At 35.3% G+C, this 23,557-nt stretch overlaps 1 protein-coding gene across 1 annotated transcript; it reads left to right on the top strand.

The window, feature by feature from the left end:
- The first annotated feature begins 628 nt into the window (after positions 1-628).
- Positions 629-23,284, top strand: LOC132549295 (universal stress protein in QAH/OAS sulfhydrylase 3'region-like). Its single transcript, XM_060213216.1, has 4 exons — positions 629-866; positions 20,677-20,772; positions 21,263-21,369; positions 22,315-23,284. Exons 1-4 carry the CDS (start codon positions 779-781, stop codon positions 22,510-22,512), a joined length of 489 nt encoding a protein of 162 aa, XP_060069199.1. The 5' UTR covers positions 629-778; the 3' UTR covers positions 22,513-23,284.
- Positions 23,285-23,557: the final 273 nt, after the last annotated feature.

Raw genomic sequence — 23,557 nt, 5'->3', positions numbered from 1 at the left:
ATATTCAATATCAGACTTCATGTCTGCTCCAGACTTGTCATTAGAAGATGTGTCCTTTTAAGTTAGCGGAGACATCACTGACTCATAAAAAAATAAACAATGCTGGTTGTGGAAAAAAAAAACTTTTCATTAATGTAATTTGTCATTTTCACTTTCCAAATTCTTCTGTCAAAAAAGAATTGCTATAATCTTGTTGTCTATCTGAAGTATTGTTTCCAATTTTAAAATGACAGATTTTATGAATTATTAACTAAATAACTTCATAAAAGCATTTCTGAAATCGCAAGTAATTGTTTCAATTGGTTAATGGTATTTCAGATTGCGTGAGGGTAATTACAGTTTGAGATTTTACAACATTTTCTAATCCTGCATGCCGACTCTCAGTCCACGATGAGCGGTTGGGTGAAGTTGTGTGTATTGATTGGTGGCAGGAGGCCCTGTGCTACTCTAGTACAGCCACAGTGAATACCTGTGTGTGTTAGTACTCCAGCTTTATCTTCGCTGCATTCAGAAAATGCATACCTAGATCAGTACATTGTCGAGTGTCCGTTCAGTGATTTCTTCAACTTCACATAACACGTATTATCTACCGAGAAATGTACCACTGTTGTGAAACAGACACATTTCAGAATCTATTTACTTTGTAAGGTCAAAAGTTCAACTTAGGATAAGCGGAGCACGTGATATGTTTACGGATTTCATTAGTGGAGTGTGATTCGCAAGGACAAACAGCTGACCGTTTAATATCTAGTAAATTTCTGCAACCAAGAGTGCCAGCATGTCTTCTGAGGGTGCCAGTAAGCCAGAGGGCAAGACCGTGTGCATCGCCATCGATGGCAGTGAGACAGCCAAATACGCCCTCGACTGTAAGTATTGATAGAACTTTACTATAGGCACGCTAGACACAATGTTTATATCTTAAAACCTGTGTGTACACCACTGTCTCCCAACGTTTATAAATTTAGCTTGATATCTTGTTTTGACGTCTCTGGTGTCATCTTACATGAAGGCATAGAATAAATTATGTTGGTAGCAAGCCTATACACTCCAGTTACACGATGGTGGTGCAGTATGGCGTTCATGTTTTAGTAATGAAGATTTATTAATTTTGTTTACATTGCACAACGGTCGGTTACATGTTCATTATTGTATCAGGATGCTAACAAGTGGTAGAATACGTGTTACTGACTTAGTACAACTTCAATGACAGCTTAACATTCATCAATTATTCGAAATCTTGAAAATACATAAAACAGATTTAAGAAGAATCTATCTTTGAACTAACCTCTTCTCATAAATACTGATGACGATTTTGGATTAGACTGGTTAAGAGGACAGTGCTTTAAAGTCCTTGTTGTTAACAGCTGTAGTCAACTGTGTACTGCCATAACAGAAACATGAATAACTAGCATCAGATGATGTAAAAATAACCTCTAATTTATAACATACTAACAACATCTGTTATCTATAGACTGCCTAAGAAAGACACACAGTGGTAGATAGGAACCAGTCACCACTGTCCAATGGAAAGTCTTGTTACACATTTAGGATATCACACATTGTAAATTAACATTATCTTTTCTACAGCTCTTGAAGATTTTTATGAGGCCGACATCAAAGGTATTCGAGGACACTGTCTTAAAATGAGTTCCTCAGAAAGGCAATTATATTGTGTTATCTACCTTTTATGTATAAAATAAGTTACTATGATGTAGAAACTAAAGGGATACGCATGTACAGACACCATTAAGGGTTACACATTACCGCAGTCATGCCAGTACTATAGTTTCAGTCTGAAGTCAGTTACATGAATATACTATGACTTACCATCACATAAGTTATTTTGTAATGCTATTTGTCTATGTTGTAACATAACATAATATGGATGTAATGTTAACAAAATTAGTTTCCCTACACGTCTGTCGAAATGGCCTAGCAATACAAAACGTTTATCAGACTCATCTTTCTCTTGAAGAAACGCAGGATATCTGCGGAAAACCGGAGTAGTTGATTTAAAACATTTTATCTGTTCAATATAACAAATGGGATTAGGCACACGTTATCATAACTTCGCCTTCTCTCCAAAAATATGGACTGATTCACTAACCCGAGTAGCTGATTTAAACATAATTTATTTGTTCAATATAACAAATAGGATTAGGCACAAACTATCACAGCTTAGAAAAGCATTCTCTCTTTAAAATATGGAAACTACACGAACCCGAGTAGCTGATGAGGCGACCACATACTTTCACGTCCGATCCGGCAATCGAACCCTGGTCGCCTAGGTACGTTACCACTGCATCCTCCAACCATCCAATAGGTATACATGTGAGTCATCCAACACGTTAGGACTGGCATGAAATAATAAGGTGGTAATGATGATCTCATACCGTAAAAAAAATATTTTCAGGTTTTTGCTGGACTCAATTTTTGCGGTTTTCCATAAAAATACTTTCCATGGACTTGATTTCGTTGACAAATATAGCTAAATAAATCTAATTACACTTATATTAACAGTAAATGGATTAACAGTAGCAATTTAATCAACGAAAATATATCCTCATAAAAACGAAATTTTACAGACCGTTCAAATTCAGTACCGTTATGTATATTCGACATGACGCCGTGGACTTAATAGTCCTGCCTCATCTACTGGCTACTCTCGTCCATGTTTCACACTTGTTCAACGTGTTTTGAATATCAACAAGGACTAATAACACATGCCACACGGATTTATGTTTTATATAATATACCCCAACCTTACCGAAGACATTGAACCCAATATTCACCCGAGGAAACACCGCAGAATCGGAATGACTCGCCATGAACTGCCAACTTTCATTGCATCTAATGAATACAATCAATCTTTGTGCAAACCTAATGCAATGTGTTTTCATTTCGTGAACACTGCATCATTATACAGACACGCAATATATACGCTGATCCAAATGTGCCACCTCAATGTTGAGTGATCTAAGTAAACTCTGCTGACAGTCTCTCTGGGCTACCTCTTCTGATACTGTTAATAGGATTGACATCGACTGGTTTTCAATTGGCTTGTTAAAATTCCAATCTATCTAATGTACACATGTACCAGCATGAAGTGACAGTTTGCTTTGATATGATATCCGTTTTTTAAAAAGGACAGGGATTTCAAAATGTCAATGGCAACAGTTTAAAATACCATTACATCAGTGGAAAATGTCCGTGACAGAACCGAGTAATTCTGTAAAATACTTTGTCCCTCCGCTTCCCATCCCCCCCGAAAAAAAGAGAATCACCTGCGTAATGCTATTTGAAAATGTGTTTGAATGGCAATTGTTCTCAAATACAGACAATTTAAGAGATCATTAACTGCAGCTCATATTGTCATTTCCTAAACCAAAAACAGTGATGATATCCAATATTGGCTCTTCAGAGTTGGAGTTTCTGTCAACGACATAACTCCTTAAGTCGAAAAAAATTATGAGTATCTGATCAAACTTAAACTCTACACTGAAACAAAACAGGTTTGTATGATGTGGTATATTGATTAACCAGCCTCCACGTAAACATCGTTTAGTACTTCTTCTTCGTATCATTATATGTAAATACTACAAGATATACCTTCCCTGTTAATAGTTGAGGTGGTAGAGCTTGATAAACGTACAACATCAATTCAATTCTAGAGGTATTGACCAATCGAAGGTCTGAATCAATATCATAAATAATACATTGAGTGCAGGGTTAGCTTTGTCTAAACAAATAATTATTTGTTGCAAAGATCTTCATTAACGAAGTGTCCTTGCACGCAAGTCATTACCTTATCTTTTTCTATGTAGTAGTATGACTTATACAAAGTCGTATCAGACATATTTACGAAATAACGCAGTGTCCTTACACGCGAACCATTACCTTGTATTCTCCCGTGTGGCGGTATGGTTTTTACATAGCCATATCAGATATATGGACGAGTTAATGCAGTGTCCTTATACGCGAGTCATTACCTTATCCTTTCCCGTGTTGCGGTATGACTTAAACAAGAAGTCGCATCAGATATATGGATGAATTCGTAATGATGTTAGAGACACGTTGCATTTCAATCCATTTGGGAAAGCATGCTGCCGTTGATCACATCCAACAGATAAATATTGATGATGCTACAAATGGAAATTTGTTGCTAAAAACCGTCATTGAAAATGTTAAAATACTTCCGTACTTTACCGGAACATAACACTAAGCCATGTCACACAGATCGTCATTGTGCATTTGATAAAAACTTCATACCGAGGGAATATGATACTTGCCCGATCATTTGGTTGAGCCTTTCAATCATTGTTGTACGAACAATCGACTTTAATTGACGACAGGGATTGTCAGAATTATCAAATTTCGCTTTTCTCTTCCATTGTTGAAATCAATTCGTGTCATTCGTGTCATAACAGTTTTTACAATGTAATACTTTATATTGATCATAGTAACACTAAAACATCAAATATAATTTTTATCAGCTTAACCGCTTTTCCTCAGTAGTAGTATTCCAGCCTCCCTTTGCTCACATGGTATTCCTCTCTCTTACTAGTCTTAGGAGTTTCCAACTAACATGCTAAGCTTTGTGATGGACTCTTTTTTTCTTAGCTTAAAGTTTAAACTTATGAAATACATATATGCTGAAGAAAAAATTGGACTTGACGTTTCTGTATCAATTCATATTATTGCAATAAAAACACTCCATACTTTCCAGTGATTATTTCAGCATCTGATTCTCTCGCAAAATATGCTCACAGTATTAAGCAATTACTAAGCAACGGACTAACGTATTCTGCGTTAATATGGCGATATACAGTTTTCTAATTTTGATTGTAGACAATATGGAATAAGTCATTTATGTATTAGCGTAGGGTTCACGCACATACTTTTGAAAAACATCTGATAATTAGTTAAAAGTTAAATAGATGAATTATTTACGATCCATAATGAATATTTTATCACGCTTTTTAAACCATGTAAATGAACGTCTTTGCTATCTTGGGCATCTAAAAGACTGCCAGGATTTTGTATTGATGTCCTGTAGCGCTGTACCATGTATTGGCACATAGTCATACAGCCGTATTATATGGATTTCCTGTTGTGAACCATTGATTTTTCTGCTCGTATATTAGCACAACAATTAATGTAGGTAATTATCCATGGAAACCCAACTCCTGGCAGGCAGTATACAGACACATGTAAACTAGTTAGATGTAGAAACAGCCGACATCATAATCTCATAAGGCAACGATGGGATGCTTTTACACATTTCAAAGGTTTGTTTTGGAAGACGATTTCTACCACAAACTGAACTCGTTATTGATTGAGTCACAAGTTTACTGATCCTTTCATCAGCATCTTATACTTGTCACTATGGTAACACATGATTGCTTTCAATATACTATTTAACGATTTAATGACTTACAGGGTTTCAAAAATGCGAATTAGTGAAAGTTATACGGACGTTTCTACGGTAGTCATAGTAATTTCATCGGCAAATATTCTATTTTTGTCTGAAATATGAAGCTGGACATGTTCGGTTCTCTTTAGTTTGCATGTTGGTTGCATTGTTGTATACCTTGTTCCCATTTGCGAACGTGCATTACGTACTTGGATTGACCAAGATTTACATGGTGGATGTTGTCGATGAAGCAGACGACGCTTACTCTTCTGGAACACCTGGTTTTATTTTCCTTGAATTTTTAACAGGAGTCTCCGTGTAAATCTCTTGATCACAGTTTTATTGAATTTGAGTTTGGATAATGATCTTGTTGAAATTATTGTATTTTGTTTTTTTATGTGGTACTCTTCATGAATACCGTAACAGTTGTTTATTTATATGAAATGTATTTCTTGTACTTTACAAAGTATCTATGGTGTTAAAACAAAGGGATACTGATAAATGAATTGTTCGAGTCCTAACATTGTATATACGATTATGTTGATCTGATCCCTAATCTATTTAAATGCTTGATGATTTTATGATGTAACACTGAGAAGTCGTTGCGTATCTAATCATTTAGCAATATTAATTACAGAATTAAAGCTTTGCAGAAATTTTCCGTCTAATTTGTTACACACGTTACCTTCTAAAACTACCAGATAAACAAAATTTACGAAATTTACTGAAAAAATATTGATTTACGGAGGTAGTTCACCTCCCAATCTTGATTTTGACATGTCTTTCTATCGTTTTGGATTTTTCTCAGCCGCCGCCTAGGTTTAATATATCACTATACCTAATTCTAAATTTATATTGAAAGGTGCTCATCATTTGCGTTTCTTTTGTACAGTCTCCCAGTGAGTTTCCTCGCCAGTCCGATTTCTTCAGGGCCTGGCGTATTGCTCAATCCAATTTTAATCATGTCTTGTTTTCAGATATATGCCATCTCAAACACATTCGATTAATCTTTCTTTACTGTTGTTTTCAATCCAATCAGATGCTGACATCCGAGATTCTCAACGCTGGTCTTACCAGAGGAGATTTAAACGTACCTTCTACGTAGGGTTCATACCAATTAATCAATTCTTAAATCCATCTAATCCTTAGAGTATTGTCTCTGTCTCATTGGTTTGGAAATTCATCACCATGGTGTCGGTCACCCACATATATATTACAGCTTCTGTGACGTCCTTTTGAATCCACAAATGGTATCCATGACATGCTGATAGGCCATACATTTTCGCACTCCTTGTCTCACGTAAAAGTGCTTCTTCTAAACTCATGATATTCAGTGATGAGACATGTGCACTTGTATGCTGTCATTAAGTAACGAAGCCTTGTTTAAACTAGGGTGTTTGTCACATTTACTTACGTTTAAATACGGATGGACGACGCTGTGTGATTTAAGGTTGAATTACCTTTCAACCTTAAATCACGTAGGTTTGAAACATTAAATCTTGACATGACTTAGCAGCAGCAGTTTTCCGAGTTTTGTCTCTAACCACCCAGATCATAAAATTGTAATGAAACCTTATGAAATATTTCCAAAACAAATATGTGCAGGATTTTACGGTATACAAGTGCTCATTGTTTTGAGAAAAATACTTTTCGAACGTGTTAGGAGTCTTGGTACCCCAACCGAATGAAAATCTTGTTTTGCATTTTTGTTTTTGTTTTTATTTTTGTTTTGCTCATAACAGCAGCTTTTACCAGATGCAACCTAAGTTGTGTCAAATATTCCGCATTGGCTAATAACACGACAAATCCACGGACAATGTAAACAAAAAAACCCTACATAATGTGAGACTTCTATGAAACAACAAATCTACATTTGTATCTAGGGAATACGGCCAAGAACGGTTACATAATACTCCGATGAATAATTGATGACGTATTCCGATTTATATTCATGCCACTGCTCAATATTTTAGATACACAAACATTGTTCAAACCCTAACAAAGTCCGACCTTTCTATCGATTCAGTTTTTGTGGTATCCAGGAGTCCCCAAATTTAATGCAACAGTCAATTAAAGTTAGACTTTTCCCCACTGTTGTGAATGGCAATGACATTTACGTTTTATATGAAATCTCCCTCCGTGAGGAATTTTATAAACGTTAAATAGATCAATAAAGGGGATTTCAGAAATAAAAAGTTAAAACCCAAACCGGACCTAGCTAGTTCATCTTCGAAACAAACTTATTTATGTATTTTTCTTATGTTTATTTTTCTATTATGATATATGACTAACAAAGGTAAAAAAATCATGGTATGTAAGTATTTGTCCATTATGCTTGACAAGATGACCAGTCAAACGCATTAAAAATGTATGTTATATACGATGTACAGACCTATTAAGTTATTTTCCCAATAAATGATTGTGTAGTAAGGCTACCATTATTGGATAGAATTTCCCGTGTCCAAGGGTAGTAATTGTCTAGTCAAACACGTCTGATATATGTCTCCACTGCTCGATAGTGCAGGTTCATCACGCACTTCTAGTGTTTTCCTTTTGAATTGGTCGCCATATCGGTAATATCATATTAATTTTGTCTTCTTTCCTTTGATTGGTCGTTGTATAGGAACCACATCACCCTAATCTCTTCTTCTCAACAGTGATTGGTCGTCACTGTTGCTACATCAAGGTTAAGGTTGTGATCTTTTCTGTGGTTTATCGTTCATGGTTTATGATCATGGTTTGGACAAGGATGTATGTATTTGCATCCTTTCCAGTAACAGGACTCCTCCCATCGTCTACACGGATTGTTGGCATTTTTGTATCGTAGAACATGTTTGGCTAAGAATTTTGTCCGTGAGACATTCCTGTTATGCCACGAATAGACTGAGTAGCACGGTCTAGTCAATGTCGGCGATGTGTGTTTTCTAACGCAAAAGAACTATAAAATAGCTGATAAAACACAACAAATCAAAATCACACGAACATATGACTACATACATAATATCAAAGAGAATGCCGTCGGTTGTAAACATCCGACAAGCAATTGAACTGATAGTGACCAGCGGAAGATGTATATATACGTTAACTTTATTATGATGAGTAGGGGAGACATCAAAGTTTTACTATATACAAAATAAAACAATAAATTAACCAAAATCGAACATATCTCTTGTTATAAAATTGATTAAGGTTTACCACTTTGACGGAATCAACAAGAACTGCTTTTGACGCTGAAGTTGATAGGGGTCAGCATTGTTCTGTAGGGTTTTTTGTCATTCAAAGAAATTAGGTCACAAGCATTGCCCTCTAGGGTTATTTGTCATCCAAAGAAATTAGGTCACCAGCATTGCCGGTCAGCCATATTGAATTGGAACCCAGGAAACTCCCATCAAAATAAGTGATCATCATATATCGTGTGCAAATAATGTCGGTGTATAACTACACAGGGAATACATTATGTTTTATCACTCCCGCACTCCCTTTTCTTCCGAGGGAAGTAAATATTTCAGGAAAGCAGCACGTTTTATGAGTTTCTGTAAATTAATGGTGTTGTAATGCTTTCTAAAACTGTATACAACATTCGATATGAAAACGATGTCCCTGTAAAAATGTTAGAATTTCATCTCATATAACATTTAAAATGTCTATCTGCAGTATAAGTCAATTATCTAACGTATGACATACTGCTATCACATCTGTAGATTGCCAGCATAATTATTTAAATTCACGTTATGACGGCTTATGGTTTTTGGGTTAAATGCCTCAATGCCATAAATAAATACTGATCGCGGTGTACGTCGATCTCCAACTATATCTACTACTAGAGTACAATGACCAAAACAAACAAAAAAAAAAAAAAAAAAAACATTGATGAATAATAATACGTATTTTTTGTTTTCAAAAATCGACTGATTTCAAATTAATCAGTTGAATTAATTTTCTCGTCAAGTCACCCATTAATGAGAATTAAATACTAAAACTTTAAATTATTAATGGTTGAAACATATATAATTTGACATATTTCAAATCCATTCATCCTATAATGATAATGAGGTTCGACTGTGTATCATTGCATTAAGAATCGTTCGAAAATACATAGATGGTGCAATGTTTTTTTCAAATTAATAGTAACACATGAAAATAGAGTATAATTTTGGAATCTCTGGGGTTTGGTACGGGTTCATTAAGAGTCTTTTCTTTCCTGAAAGCGTGTGATTGGTAAACCTTAAGTTTACGTTCACTTTGAGAACTATTTGTATTGTCAATGCTATCAATAGCATAGGATGAGACAAAAGTGTTGATGATGATGAACCATTAGTGACTATTGTAATATTTCTGTTTACGTTGAACAGAATTTTTCACAAAGGTTCAGGGATGAATGGTATTAATTATAGGGTACACGTATGAAATAACTGCAATTGGATGTCGTATGTAGAAATAAGGTATTATGATATATTCACATGAATGTTTGATATCGTAACAAACTCTAGTCGATTATTTAATTTGCATGATCGACCAAGACTTTACAATATTTTACAGGTTTTATTTTGGTATTTAGATTCAATAAACATTCTGCTTTTTCACATTACTCGTCACAAGTTTGATGTCGTCTCTATGTTTGGGTTTCATATTCTGCATGTAGTATATGTCAGTCGTTATATTTTATTCATAACTTGACATGTTGATTTCACGGTAAGAAATCCAATTTTGAAATGGAAACATCGACCATACAGTACATAGGTGGTTTATTGATTTTTATTTATGTTTTTGTTGTTTAATCTTGTCCAAGGTCGCATCTCTCCCGAAGGTGTGTGTACGATAGGTTAACTGGACTAACACTACACACCACTGCAGGAGCAGAATGAATAGAAACTCTTAACAACATGACATTACTGTGGATATTTTCTCATTTTCTTCAATGTTACTCTGGAAATGAAATCGACATCTTAATCAATACATGATAAACTATTTCTGTAATTTTATCAGAGAAGTGTCAGTCATTTTTAAGTGGTCATGATTTAACATCGTTGTCTCTGTTATTATGCAATATTCCTTAGGCGTGTGATGTCATAACCCCATCACCATTTCACGTCACAATAGGTCACATGCCATCTTTTCATACACAGAAACATTACTTCGCTGTATGCACTGAATAACTTGGCAATTATGTGATAAAAAAATGTTCCATTTCATGATGTTTTCTTGTAAAGTTTTTTTATTGCATATAAAACGAAAGGAACAACAAGCGACGCCTATAAAAACACTGAGGATGTAAAATTTGATGTACTGATGATGTAAAATTTAATGTACTGATGATGTAAAATTTGTTTTAAAGAATAATGGTACTACCAAAAGAAAAGGTATTCTTTGTGAAAACGATGATTTGTGAGATGATAAGGGCTACCTTAGATTTAAGTTGAGGTGATGAATGAGGATATGATGTCGGACGATATCTTAATTTCTGGTGATTAGAAAGTGTTGAGATAGGATATATTGTTGGACGAAATTGTCGGAAGATCTTGTTGACGTAGTGCCTGATTTTTTTATGAGTGAGCCTTGAGTCTCCTGTGCACGTAGTTTCAGCTCCAACATCAACCCCACCATGAAGCAATGTGACAAAGCAATCGTAATAATAGGAGACAATTTAATTTAACTAATACGAGACAGGGAGTTGAAACAGCAACTCAAGACATCCCAACACATTTCTACAGTGATAGTCTAAATGTCAGTAGGACATACTACAAATATTATTACTATGATACGAAACTTGACCCTCGTTCTGTTAGACTGATTCTGATGAAGTGTCTATCGAAGAGTATGGTTACCTATTGATTTGTGATAGGAATACAAGCATTACAAATATTCTCTGTTCCAAAATTACTATCGTCCACCAGGGACGATAAAACACTCACTAATCAACCTCAATTTTACCCCTATACATACACCCATAGGTATTGTATTATGATCGTTGTTTTAGCAAAGCATCCTCAATTCCTCATCCTTACTGAATGCGTTGTATAATATCAGGAGCCTATATTAATACGTCGCCTGTGTAAGTCTCTGACTGTTTTCATTCATCATCCAATGTATGAAAGGAGCGAAGTGTGAAACGGCTTTTTACGTTCAGGATGTTTTGTTTTATTCATTGATAAATTTAAATAAGATTTAGAATAATAAACTACATTATACAGCTGTTTCGTCCTTGTAGGACACGTCACTGATGCTACATCATGCAACTGTTTCGTCCTTCCAGGACTCGTCACTGATGCTACATCATGCAACTGTTTCGTCCTTCCAGGACTCGTAACTGATGCTAAGAGTATCAATACATGTGCCATGGAGGCCACGAAGCAATATCCAAACTGGTCGAAACAAATCTCCTAGACGAGATTGGTACTTATGCTAGCCCAAAAATACAATAAATTTCATAATTTTCAATATCTAACGACTAAGAAAATAAAGTAGATAGAGAACAGTGTCACTATTTGAATTAATAAAACCGTGACATAAAAGTTATATATATCGAGTTTAAGAACCGAACCGTTTGGCATTATGCCATTATTGTGTGTGTATTGACATTGTTCATGATAGGGCTTAGTTTAGTATCAGTAGCTGGATCTTCTGTGGTTGCATGACCTTACATTCTTCACAGATGTATTTTTACTTGGCTGATAAAGCAGTAAGCAACAGGCTTGAGCAGAGGTCATAAAATGTATTCAAACATTCATGAATCACAGCGTAAGAGTTACCGTCAATATTTATTATGTCATACATCTAAGTTTTGAATGGAAAACTGAAGATTCTATAATCAAAGATTCTATAAGATCAAAGACCAGATGTGACAAAAGAGTCATGTTTCACTCTATTGAAACACAGTCGACAAAAAAATCTAATTACGTAGCAGAATGGATCATGAGATGGCTGGTATCATCCAACAGTGGTCACTAGACACATTTATTGATCTTCTCGTATTTCTATAGAAAAAAATAGATGTGATAGATTTGGATCGTGGGTTACTCGAGGTTCATATATAGTAAACCGAGGGCGTGGTGACTAGAGGGCTAGTTTCAACTCGATTGAAATTTCGCCGTAGAAGACTCATACTTGAACAGTAATTCGAGAAAGTGTTGACTAATTACGACTAGACAGATTTTAAGCATAAAAAAATTCAACCTGGAATTTACATATTCTATGATACTGTAATAATTTGTTACTCAATCAATTAATATGTAATCATATATTGTTGCAAGGACATTGTCCTCATTAAACACTTAAACAGAAGTAACCAATTTAACGTGGCGTTTCACTTCAATATTTGTATGTAGATTATCAAAGACGTTAAGAATAATGAAAGTTTCACTTCAATATTTGTATGTAGATTATCACAGATGTTAAGAATAATGAAAGTTTCACTTCAATATTTGTTTGTAGATTATCACAGACGTTAAGAATAATGAAAGTTTCACTTCAATATTTGTATGTAGATTATCACAGACGTTCAGGATAATGAAAGTTTCACTTCAATATTTGTATATAGACTAACACAGAAGTTAAGGACGATCGAAAATGCACTTCAATATTTGTACATAGAATATCAGAGAAGGTTAGGACGACCAAAGCTTCTCATCAATATTTGATGAATTTAGCCTGATGATTCAGTTATCTCGAAGATTGTAGTCATATCGATTCTGAATAACAAATAAAGGAACATTTTCGTGAATCGGCTCTGACACAAATTGTGTAGTGCAAGTTTATGATTGGTATTCGTGACTTTACTTGCAATACCAACTTATAGTGCATCATATTTTGTATGTCGTTGTTAATAAGTTGCATTTTGTTGTTTCACTTCGTCTGAGAGACGTTACATACTTTAAACTGTTACTGGTTGACATAATGTGTTTCATGGGCCCAACTCACCTCCAAAATTTGCACACACTTAGGGTCCTTACCATTACTGACGAATACTGGGAGGACGACACGACTGTATGATGCAGTTTAATCTTTTAATTGGAAAATATTAACTTTATATTGAAATGTGTCTTTTGAAAAACCCATTTCATAGTGTACATAACTTGTAAGCTCCAAGGAATTGTTTGTGAATCGTTGTATGTTTGCCTGCAAACCTGTCATTCATAACGACCATAAATGCCATATGAAGCTAGCTCAGTGCTTATATTGATATTCCATAAACAAAATGTTCTCTATAACTTTATATAAAATGGTACAAATTATTCATTACATACAGTGTGAAATCGTCTAGAAGAACAGCCATTATGACGGTTAACCGACGCCATCCTATGCCAACAATACTTGTGACGCCATAGTGGTCACGCTCTCTTTGGCATTTATGTTACCTTAAATAGTACCAAGTAAATGTTATTATTATCTGTAATGTGTCTATACTGTGCGTGACGTAACAGGAAATACCCCATGCTGTATTTGTAGCTGCACCCTATACGTTTGATGTTCGATTTTGTGTCTGCGTGATGTCGTTTATCCCTTCCTGTGTCTGCTGTTTCTGTGTAATATGGCGTAATCCATAGGTTTTCTGAGTGACGTTGTAAATATATTCTATGGTGTATTTTGTAATATATTTCATATCGTTAGCGTAAGGTTGTTTTCTGAGGGATGGGCCTTCTTGTGATACTTTGGATATAGACATCAAATCTTTCCCAACCTAAGGAACCATGATAGATTTAGTACACGTTTAGGTTTTACTCCGTCGCATAAACCAGCACCAAGTTCAGACCAACTTGACACGGTACAAATAACTATTACTAACATTTCAGTTACCTTCAGTTGTGTCTGACTGCACAAGGTCTTCCTTGTGAAGTCTTACTAGAGAAATGAAATATGAAATGCTATTAACGTCACGGAGTCAAGGACAGTAGAGAATTCTTAAATATATCATATTCCTGGGAATAAGTGTGCTTATGTAGATCAATATGATATAAAACAGCATCACGTTTCATGTTCCATTCAGTGTTATCTGCATAGTTCACATGTATATCCAGAAATGCCTGTTTGTCACGTGACGACTGCTTCTTTGGACAATAGCGTGCACGAAATTCCGAAAAACAGTTCATCAGATTTGCTCCGATACCTTGTGATAACCAGTTTTGACTGGTGTCTTTAAAGACCTGACTGTACCGAGACGCAGATGATCTCATTTCTCTATTTTACACAGATAATAGGATGTAACTTCCGTCATCACCTCCATCCGTAATGCAAGTTGACTGTGTTACCAAATAGCATCACAAACGCACTCATTATATAGGAGTTTTTTAAATGAATATTCGATAAAGCTATTTATGTAAACCACAATCTTCATTTGTAGCATCAATTTGTAATGTTCCTTCACTTAAAAAAGCAGTAATAAAATGATGTATGACTGTAAACGGGATGTTGTATTGACTCATGGTTTGGTAATTTTGATTTATGATATAGACTAAACACTATCTGACATTTTATGTAACCATTTTCTTGTGCAAGACAGGGTTAATTACACATTTGTGTTTTAGTTAATGACACAATTAACATGGCGTTAGATTATCAGACCCGACAATAATTGTAAGTAACACATCAACTTGTGCCTAGAAGATCCAATTCCGAATATGGAACACTTAGTTCTTGACATTTTCGTTCCCTCGAGTGATAATACACAAGCGAGGGCTGGGGGCAATGCATGTTAAGTTTGAGAGTATTTGGGGCTACATGTACATGTTTAATGAATATATGAAAAAGGGAAGAAATTTACGGTGGTTAAACATGGAAAGGGCATTCACAGAAGTGGTTCAAATGTGTGTGCGTGTTTTTTTTTTTTTTGTTTTTCAATTCGTCTTTTGGAAATTTATGCTGTAAGTATTTCGTTTCAATGCTAAATTGGTACATTTCAGTTGACAGTAACAAAATTGAAGCCACTTGAAGGCGTTATATATTACTGCAATGTGGTTTAGACCGACTAGGACTCGTTGTTTCTGTTCCACAGAAAGAGAAACTGCTGGCAGGAAATTGAATTATGCATATATGCAGCTTTTATCATTTTTTCCCGTTTTCCCTGAAAGCCTGCTTTCGATCGTGTAAATGTCTCTCTTGACAATGATTTTAGATAATAAAACATTGTAACAGGTTTATTCTGCTATCTTAATAATTTATTCCCAGAATATGCACTGGCCACATTCACTTCACTGTCATTTTTGTTAACGATTATGCAAACCAAGATTATCAACACTTTTAAGCAAGCCAAACTTAATACTATTGCTGTTCATCTTATATTGTAACTCTTCTGTGTTGTAGAGAAATAACTTCTCTTCTTTGTTTTACTGCAAAATGCGCGCTTCAACATTTCTGTTTAACCGACAGTAAACATACACTTAAGATCATAGCTCGATTGGCTGGCTAAGCCGGAACCGAGGTCAAATTCTCTGGGAAACCTTAGAAAGTGCTAGTAAACTACCACACCTCAGCGCCATCAGTCTTTAGAGGCTAGTCTCTTTTTTTAAACATTTTACTCCCGAGGATAGACATATTATGATCGTAAATTCAGTAACTGTGCTTGTCATGGAGGCACCTTGTTTTAACTGTTGGAGTATCAAAACTATCGATGTCCACAGAGAAATGACTAATACGGGTTTACTGTTCAATAAACCTAGTGCCATGGGTTCTTTCAAGTTATTACCCACAAAATCATTGTTTGTAGTTTTCCCCCGATAAGAACATTACAAGCAGAGTTTATAAGCATATCACAGTTATATCTTCCCCGGATGACTTTTATGTAAATAAATATTGAATGTTATTGTCCCCATATGCCTCTAATGTGTGAGTATCAACCGACCTTCGGATTCTTCTATGCTGTATACGGGATATCTACAAAATAATCTTGTTCGATCCTGTTTTTAAAGTACTGAATACGGTGTGCCAACATGTTCCTGAATAGAAAACTGTTTTAAAGGTCTTCAGGTTTGTTTAGGACAAGAAATACTGATTTGATGTCGAAGATTTTGATCAAGGGGAGAAGGATAGTTTTTGGTATGGGAGGATTTGACCTAGATAAAAAGTATTGGTTTGGTATGGAAGGATTTGACCTAGTGAAGAAATATTGGTTTGGTGTGAGAGGATTTGACCCAGTTAAGAAAAACTAGTATTGTTGTTGGTTAGATCGATGAAGGTGATAAATATTGGTTTGGTGTCGGAGGATTTGACCTGGTAATGCTTAGTGTCGAGGTTTGAGGTATATACCACTCCGAATTCAATTACGCGGACATACACTATAAAATAGACAACTAACATGAATCTAAAGCAATGTCCTACAACCATTTCAGATTCAAGTTAATGCATATTGCTAGTTGGATCAAATGTCGATACTTTCGAGAATTTTTTCTATCTTCGATGGAACCACTTACTACATTAACATGAATTTATCTATAAAATTTTAGGTGGCAGAAACTGACTTTTAGTCCACTAGGTCTGCCGTAACCTGCATGCCACGTTGGAATTTATTCAAATGTTGGCACAGTTCAGAATATAAACACGTATTTGACATTTTAAAAAATGGTTGAACATATAAAAACAATGACATTTTTTAAATTTTGGAGCTGGTGCGATTCCTCATCTTAATTTTCATATTTTTCGATCACTTTGGATTTTCCTCAGTCGCCTCCTAGGTTTCAAAAAATAGGATCACTGATGAGTCCTAGAAGGACAAAACAGCTGTACTATACAGTTTGATTCATTATTTGGTTCTACCTATCTAATTATAAATTATGTTTAAGGGTGCAAAACATTTTTTTCTATTGTTAGATGCATATTTTAATGGAATTGAGTGATTTAGCATAGGCAGGAGATAATTTATGTTTACTTTGATGCTTTACGACAATAAAAGATGAATATTTTTACATTATTTATCAGCTGGTATTTTACTACGCAACATAACCAATGAATGCTCCACAAAAGAAACGGTAAACATTTGTTTCGCTAGAACAGTAAACCTTGTATCATGGATACAAATTATGAATTCTCTCAACGTAAACATGAAGTGTAATAATATTGACGATAAAAAAGTAAATCTGGCAGAAGGAAAATGCTTTCTGTGGACAATGTATTACATGCACGCACACAAGATGTTTCCAATCCTGTTATCAAATACGTGTTGCATTTGGAAATCGATTTTTATTCTGTTTTAATATTATTTGAAGTTTGCTCTTGTATGGCTTATTGACAAATCGGAGCTGATTTGGACATTACGAAAGCTAGAAAACAGATACTGACATTTAAATTGTGAGAAAACGATGATTTATTCGCCATATTACACCGTTTAGACAAAGTACATCTTTAAGGTTGTGATTCTAACTGTGTATCCCAAAGTCCATATTCCAAACTGCAATATTTTTATTCGTATCTAAATCTGAACTAATAGTATTTATTAATATATCTAAACAACCGATTTCTTCTGTCTCAGACAGATAACAGAATTGCAAGGAATTATATTAAAAGGTTGCTAACAAAATATCAAGCACTGGTGAAAAATGTCATAGAAATTTAGAAACAAAGTTTATTTTAGTTACATATGGTCAACCTTCTCCTCCAGATGATGCCATCAGTACATAGATTATAATCAACGTTTGATGAAGAAAAAATTATGGGTTATTATTTCTAATGATGGGTTTACTTGACTTTTTACATTTGTCAAAAACAAAAAAAACAAAAAAACAAAAAACAAAAAAAAAAAAAAAAAAAAACTGATAGGTATTATTTATGTATAATTTTATGTCATGAACCAGTTTCAATATCTAAAATGAACGTTTCGATGGCTACACTTTATTATCTCCGTACGAAAATATCAGCAAAGCGTGCGCATCTTAATTGTTCATATTTTTGTTTGTTACCAGGGAATATTGTTTATTATGCTTCCATTTCTGTGCTGATGAATTTTACCTTAATGAAAGACACAATGATAAGCAGCTCTTGTCCTTGATGTTGCCTTCCCTTGTGTATTGGTGTATAATGTTATTGCTTTCCTCTAGCTCGATATTTCCGTTTTAACGTCTTCGACAAATTACATGTGAAACAGATTTATGATTCCAGAACGCCCATCTCTGCAACATTAACATTTCATCCTTGAGGATATTGTACCCATAGGAATGTTAACGGTGTATAAACAATAATCCAAATCTGTATTACGGCTCAGTTAACTTAATGTACGATCATGATAAACATATGTGCCATCAGTCATTCATAAAGGCTTAAACGCTAATTTTAAGTTAGAAATAATCCCATCAGTTGTAAAATGCCACAAAATCGATGTTTAAATCCGGAAAGATAAGGTGTGCCAACAAATTCAGATCAATTTTAAGTTTAAAAAGACTAATGAGATAGATATTTAAAAAAAATGATTACACCACGAATGTTCTGCTCAGACAACAGGAACAAGAAACTTGTTATCTGATTAATTTGCTGCTTGCTGTAATGTTATCTTAACTACACTCTCACGTTATATAAGTGGATTGAACATTATGTTCAGAGGGTGTCGTCGATGAAACAGAAGACTCTTCTGCTAGCTCTTTTATTGGGGGTGTTCTTGTCAATATATCTTTTGTTCCTAGTTTTAAAACCATTTCAACGATTTAGGGGTGGAATTCAGATTTATTGTTTTTTTTCTATATTTCTTCTTTCTGATTTTATTCTATTTTTTCGGTTTTATTCCTCTCCCCCCCCCCCCCCCCCCCCCCGCCCCCACCCCCCTTTCTTATGCCGACGAACCACCAAAACGTGTCCATCGGGAAAGTCTTTCGATTTACTGGCTTTGATTGACTGTTAGGGCTTCGTTAAGATTCGAAACCATACGACATGTCATATCAAACCTGATGTCGTGCTGACGTAGCTATAGTCCTCTGTACTGAATCATTATTACCCAAGACGTGTCCCGTTAGAAGATACAGAAAACAGACTTATCAATTACGACCTCTCACGACTACCACTAAGGGTGCGTGATACCACATAAAACTTGTAAACCTATATTAAAGGAACGGGGCACGTTCTCTACGTATTCTGTATACTCACATCAATACAGGGTCGTTGTCAACTCATTGGCGTGAATTAGGCATCTCGGGCGTTACGCCAAATATCCGTTCAGGTGTACTTTCGCGATGCCTGTTTTGTGACTTGTAAGAACAATAAATTAGTCTGCTTCCCCAGCCTTCATGGTTACTTTTATTTCAAAATGGCCCTGTTTAGCCTGACCGATTTCACATTGTCACGATCATGGAAGGAACCAAGTTCCAAGAGACGTCAATACTGGCTATTGAACTTTTCAGTACGGTCTTTTTGTAGACATTAAAGATTCAATGGAAATCACAAAAAAGCGCTTCCATCTTTTCTGTTCTAAAGGGATAATTGTATCTTAAGCTACCGGACTGTTTACAACCCTTATTGTCGATGAACCACTTTGATTCATCTTTAACGTTCCACGTTATGAGACATGCATTTTCCGTGAAACCAGATGTTGTTAATGTGTCCTTATTTTGAAAATTTGTGAAATGAAACAAAATCTCAAACAGATTTTTTCCCCTTTTTGTTCTCTTGTTGGCCGTTAGTTCTTAAGAAATTACACAAGAACAACCATTTTTGAAATGTAATGATATCTGCTTCTTGTTATCGTAGTAGATTTCAACATCGTTTAAACGACATGTCTTATATTGAACATCATATTACAGTAACAGCAATCGAAAACATACACGCAAACAGGAGTTTGATTCAAACCAGAAGTCGATTTAACAAGAAGGCATAACATTAGCAAAAGTAAAATCTACACCGAGACTCTTGAAAAATCCAAGGAGATAGAGAACTGTCCCGGCGATAATAAAACATCTGTGTCTTGACCCTATCCGTGATAAGTTAAGTGAAAGCTCAAGGACAGTATCAGACTTACAATCGTTTCGTGTTCTTCAGTCCAGCTGGTGTTCCGAAAATCTTTTTTTGGAGACTTTAGAAAATATAGTAAAAAAGAGACATGATGGTGGTATACAGAAGTGACACGTTATTTTGAATTAATTTGCTTTATAAGATGCTATTGCTTTTCTATTTCATTGATCGTAGATTATACTTTCATATTAAGGGATACGCGAGGATTTACCTAACTTTGTTACGGAGCACGTGCCTTGTATCATTTTGACGTTACTTTAGTATAAAACATGCGTGATACATTTTTAGACATTACTTTGTTACGGAGCATGTGCATTGTATCATGATGTTTTTCTTTCTTACAGGGTACGTGAAAAACGTGCACAGACCGGATGACAACATCATCCTCGTTCACGCCGTTGAGCTCAACGAGATCCTCCACAACCAACAATGGTACTCGTGTAAGTATGGAAGGTTCAGCGTTATGACTTTGTTGATCCTTGCTCAGGATAACGTATGGATGACAAAGCCGTATCATCTCTTGATGAATATATGTACAAATCAAAATTGGTGTCGGATCTAAAATTTTCTGGCTGTTATCAGTTAATTCTTAATCAATAATATTTTTTATTCCAGCAGTGTGAAGAATATTCTATTATATTATAATATGCGTCTTGTAGGGTATTGTAGTTTTGCAATGCACTGGGCAAAATGCTCAAGTCATTTCTCTTGGCAACAATGCATCAGACTCAATATATTCGTTTGGCAACTCCTCGAAAAAAATGTGTAATTCCGAGTTTAAATGTATACATCAAAGAAGGGTATAATTTTTTTTCAGAATATTGATCAAACAGCCTTATCTGTTCTATCCAGAATGTGTAACATTTAATGATTAAGTCTGTAATGTTTCCATAATTTTTTTAGAAGATGAATGTTGTCTCTCTATAACAGCTCCCTATACGTTTGACAAAGATGTCCTTTTTACTCTGCTGGAAGACGAGAAACGTAAGATCACACACAAATTAGAAGCATTCGCCGTCCTTCTCAAGGAACGACAGGTAATTCTAAATATAGCGACTCCTTGACTAGCAGGGTAATCCAGATATTGCTGATAATTGATCGACAGGTAATTCTAAATATAGCATCTCCTTGACTAGCAGGTTTTTCCAGATGAAGCGTCTCATTGATCTCCTTGATCAAAAGGCATTTCCAAAAATTCCATATTGTGTCGAAGCTCTTTATTTTAAACAGGAATCCCCAAACACATTCTCTTTGCGGAGAAATGACACGAAGATTTTTCATGTTATATTTATTCCATGCCCTTATAAGGAAACATTTTTCTGCTACAAAGAACAAACCAAATAAAACAGTCTTAGCAATCAAGGACATCGCCATATGGTTTTCTGCACAACCCGTTTGTCTCGGTATTGCCCTATGTAGGTGCTCTACCAACGAGCTAAATGCTGTACAATATTGTACGTTTTTGGTTTTCTATCGTATTCCTTCCCTTTCTTCATAATAACTCTCCTACCTCTTCCACTTACCGCAAAATTTATCGCAGTTCATTCTTTATCGAACGGCTTATTGTCACTATCACGATATCACCTACAACTGCAGATGTTTTACAGCATTAGCCTCTGGTGTAGTCCTTCGCTCGATGTCGTAGAAAGCAATTCACGGTTCATTACTTAATTAGCCGTTTTAATTAGATATCCAATGGAGGAAATACATTTCAAAAATTTATTCCGTACAGTTCTATAAAAATAATAAAGATCATTATTAGCCTCGTGCAATAATTAAAATTGTGATCCAGACCCGTACTTCATTTGTGTTACGATAATAAAAATCATTGCAGAAATCCAATTTTTTTATTAGATATCTTTCCATTTTGAGAAATTTCAGAGATATTCGTATATATGTACAAACATAGGCTGGGTGAAACTAAACCCGTATTTAACTACCCGTATGTTAGATGTAATTAGACGATGTTTACATTGTTACAGTTGGCAGGGTCGGTGAAGAGCGCTCACGCCAGTAGCCCGGGGGAGGGGATTATAAAGGCTGCCGTGGAGAATAACGCAACCCTTATAGTGACAGGGACCAGGGGGATGGGCTCCATTCGGCGGACCTTCCTAGGCAGCGTCAGTGACTACATACTCCACCACAGTCCAGTACCAGTAATTGTCTGTCACAAGCCTTAACCTGGCTTCCTGTCAGGAGATCGGAACACTTCTTCTTTTCCGAGTCGGTGTGTCCCGAATGTATATAGACTAAAAATCGCAACATCTCGGGGAGATTTCCGGCAATCTTACAAAAAATCATTTTTACCGCATTACCGATTCTCCGAGACGTTGCGATTTATATTACTCCTCACTGTATATGGACAAATTTGTATTATTCAGTTCCGAAGCTTTGATTCCGAGCTTCTGTTAGGCACCAAGCGCAAACTGTTGCCTGCAGTATCAAGTGATGGCAGTCAATTTCCTCAGGTGATAATCGTTTTTATGTATGTGCAGTGTGTTAAAAAATGTACATGCTGTAATCGGGCCCTGTGTTGTGCGATTTAATCTACTAGAACACTTAATGTAATTTCATGATCATTTCGTGCATTTTGTCTCCCGGTAATGTTAAATAGTATTGCTTTACTCCGTAAAGTCATAACAGTCTATGCTTGATTTAAAAAATAGACGTTACTTTATAAATGTTTCATTAAATCTCTGATAATAATTAAAAACGCTTTTCTGTTGTTCCGTCATAGAAAATACAATTCAGATATTAGTGTTAAAAATGTCCGAAATTTCTTCTTGAATGGAGTACGGATGCTCTCCCAAAACGCATTAAAATAGGCTGCTGTTTTTTTCTTTTTATAAAGACTACAACAGCGATTTTATACAGCCAATCAGATACTTCTGCTACTGGCTATCATAATCAGGTATTGGAAGTGAACTATAGTCACGATAGAGTTATCGTCCCTTGAGTGATAAGAAAATCCACTGGCTTCTTATGTGTGTGCCAGTGTGATTGGATGTATGTCGTGTACTTGTAAATAAAATGATTTCATTATTGTCTATTGTCTTTTATCATCATTGACGTATACAATAATAGCCTGTTTATCAGATGTTACAATCACACCTGTATACTGTAACCAATGAAATCGCAGTAATATTTATCTAAGTAACCGATGAATCAGAGTAACAACAACAATATAAATACCTGCACCATCAACGACAAGGATGGCGACAACAG

The sequence above is a fragment of the Ylistrum balloti genome, unplaced genomic scaffold (assembly GCF_031769215.1).
Source record: "Ylistrum balloti isolate Yb309-2 unplaced genomic scaffold, AGI_CSIRO_Ybal_v1 Utg370052, whole genome shotgun sequence".
Lineage (NCBI taxonomy): Eukaryota > Metazoa > Mollusca > Bivalvia > Pectinida > Pectinidae > Ylistrum > Ylistrum balloti.
The sequence above is the reverse complement of the archived record's forward strand: the minus strand, read 5'-3'. Positions and strand labels throughout refer to the sequence as shown.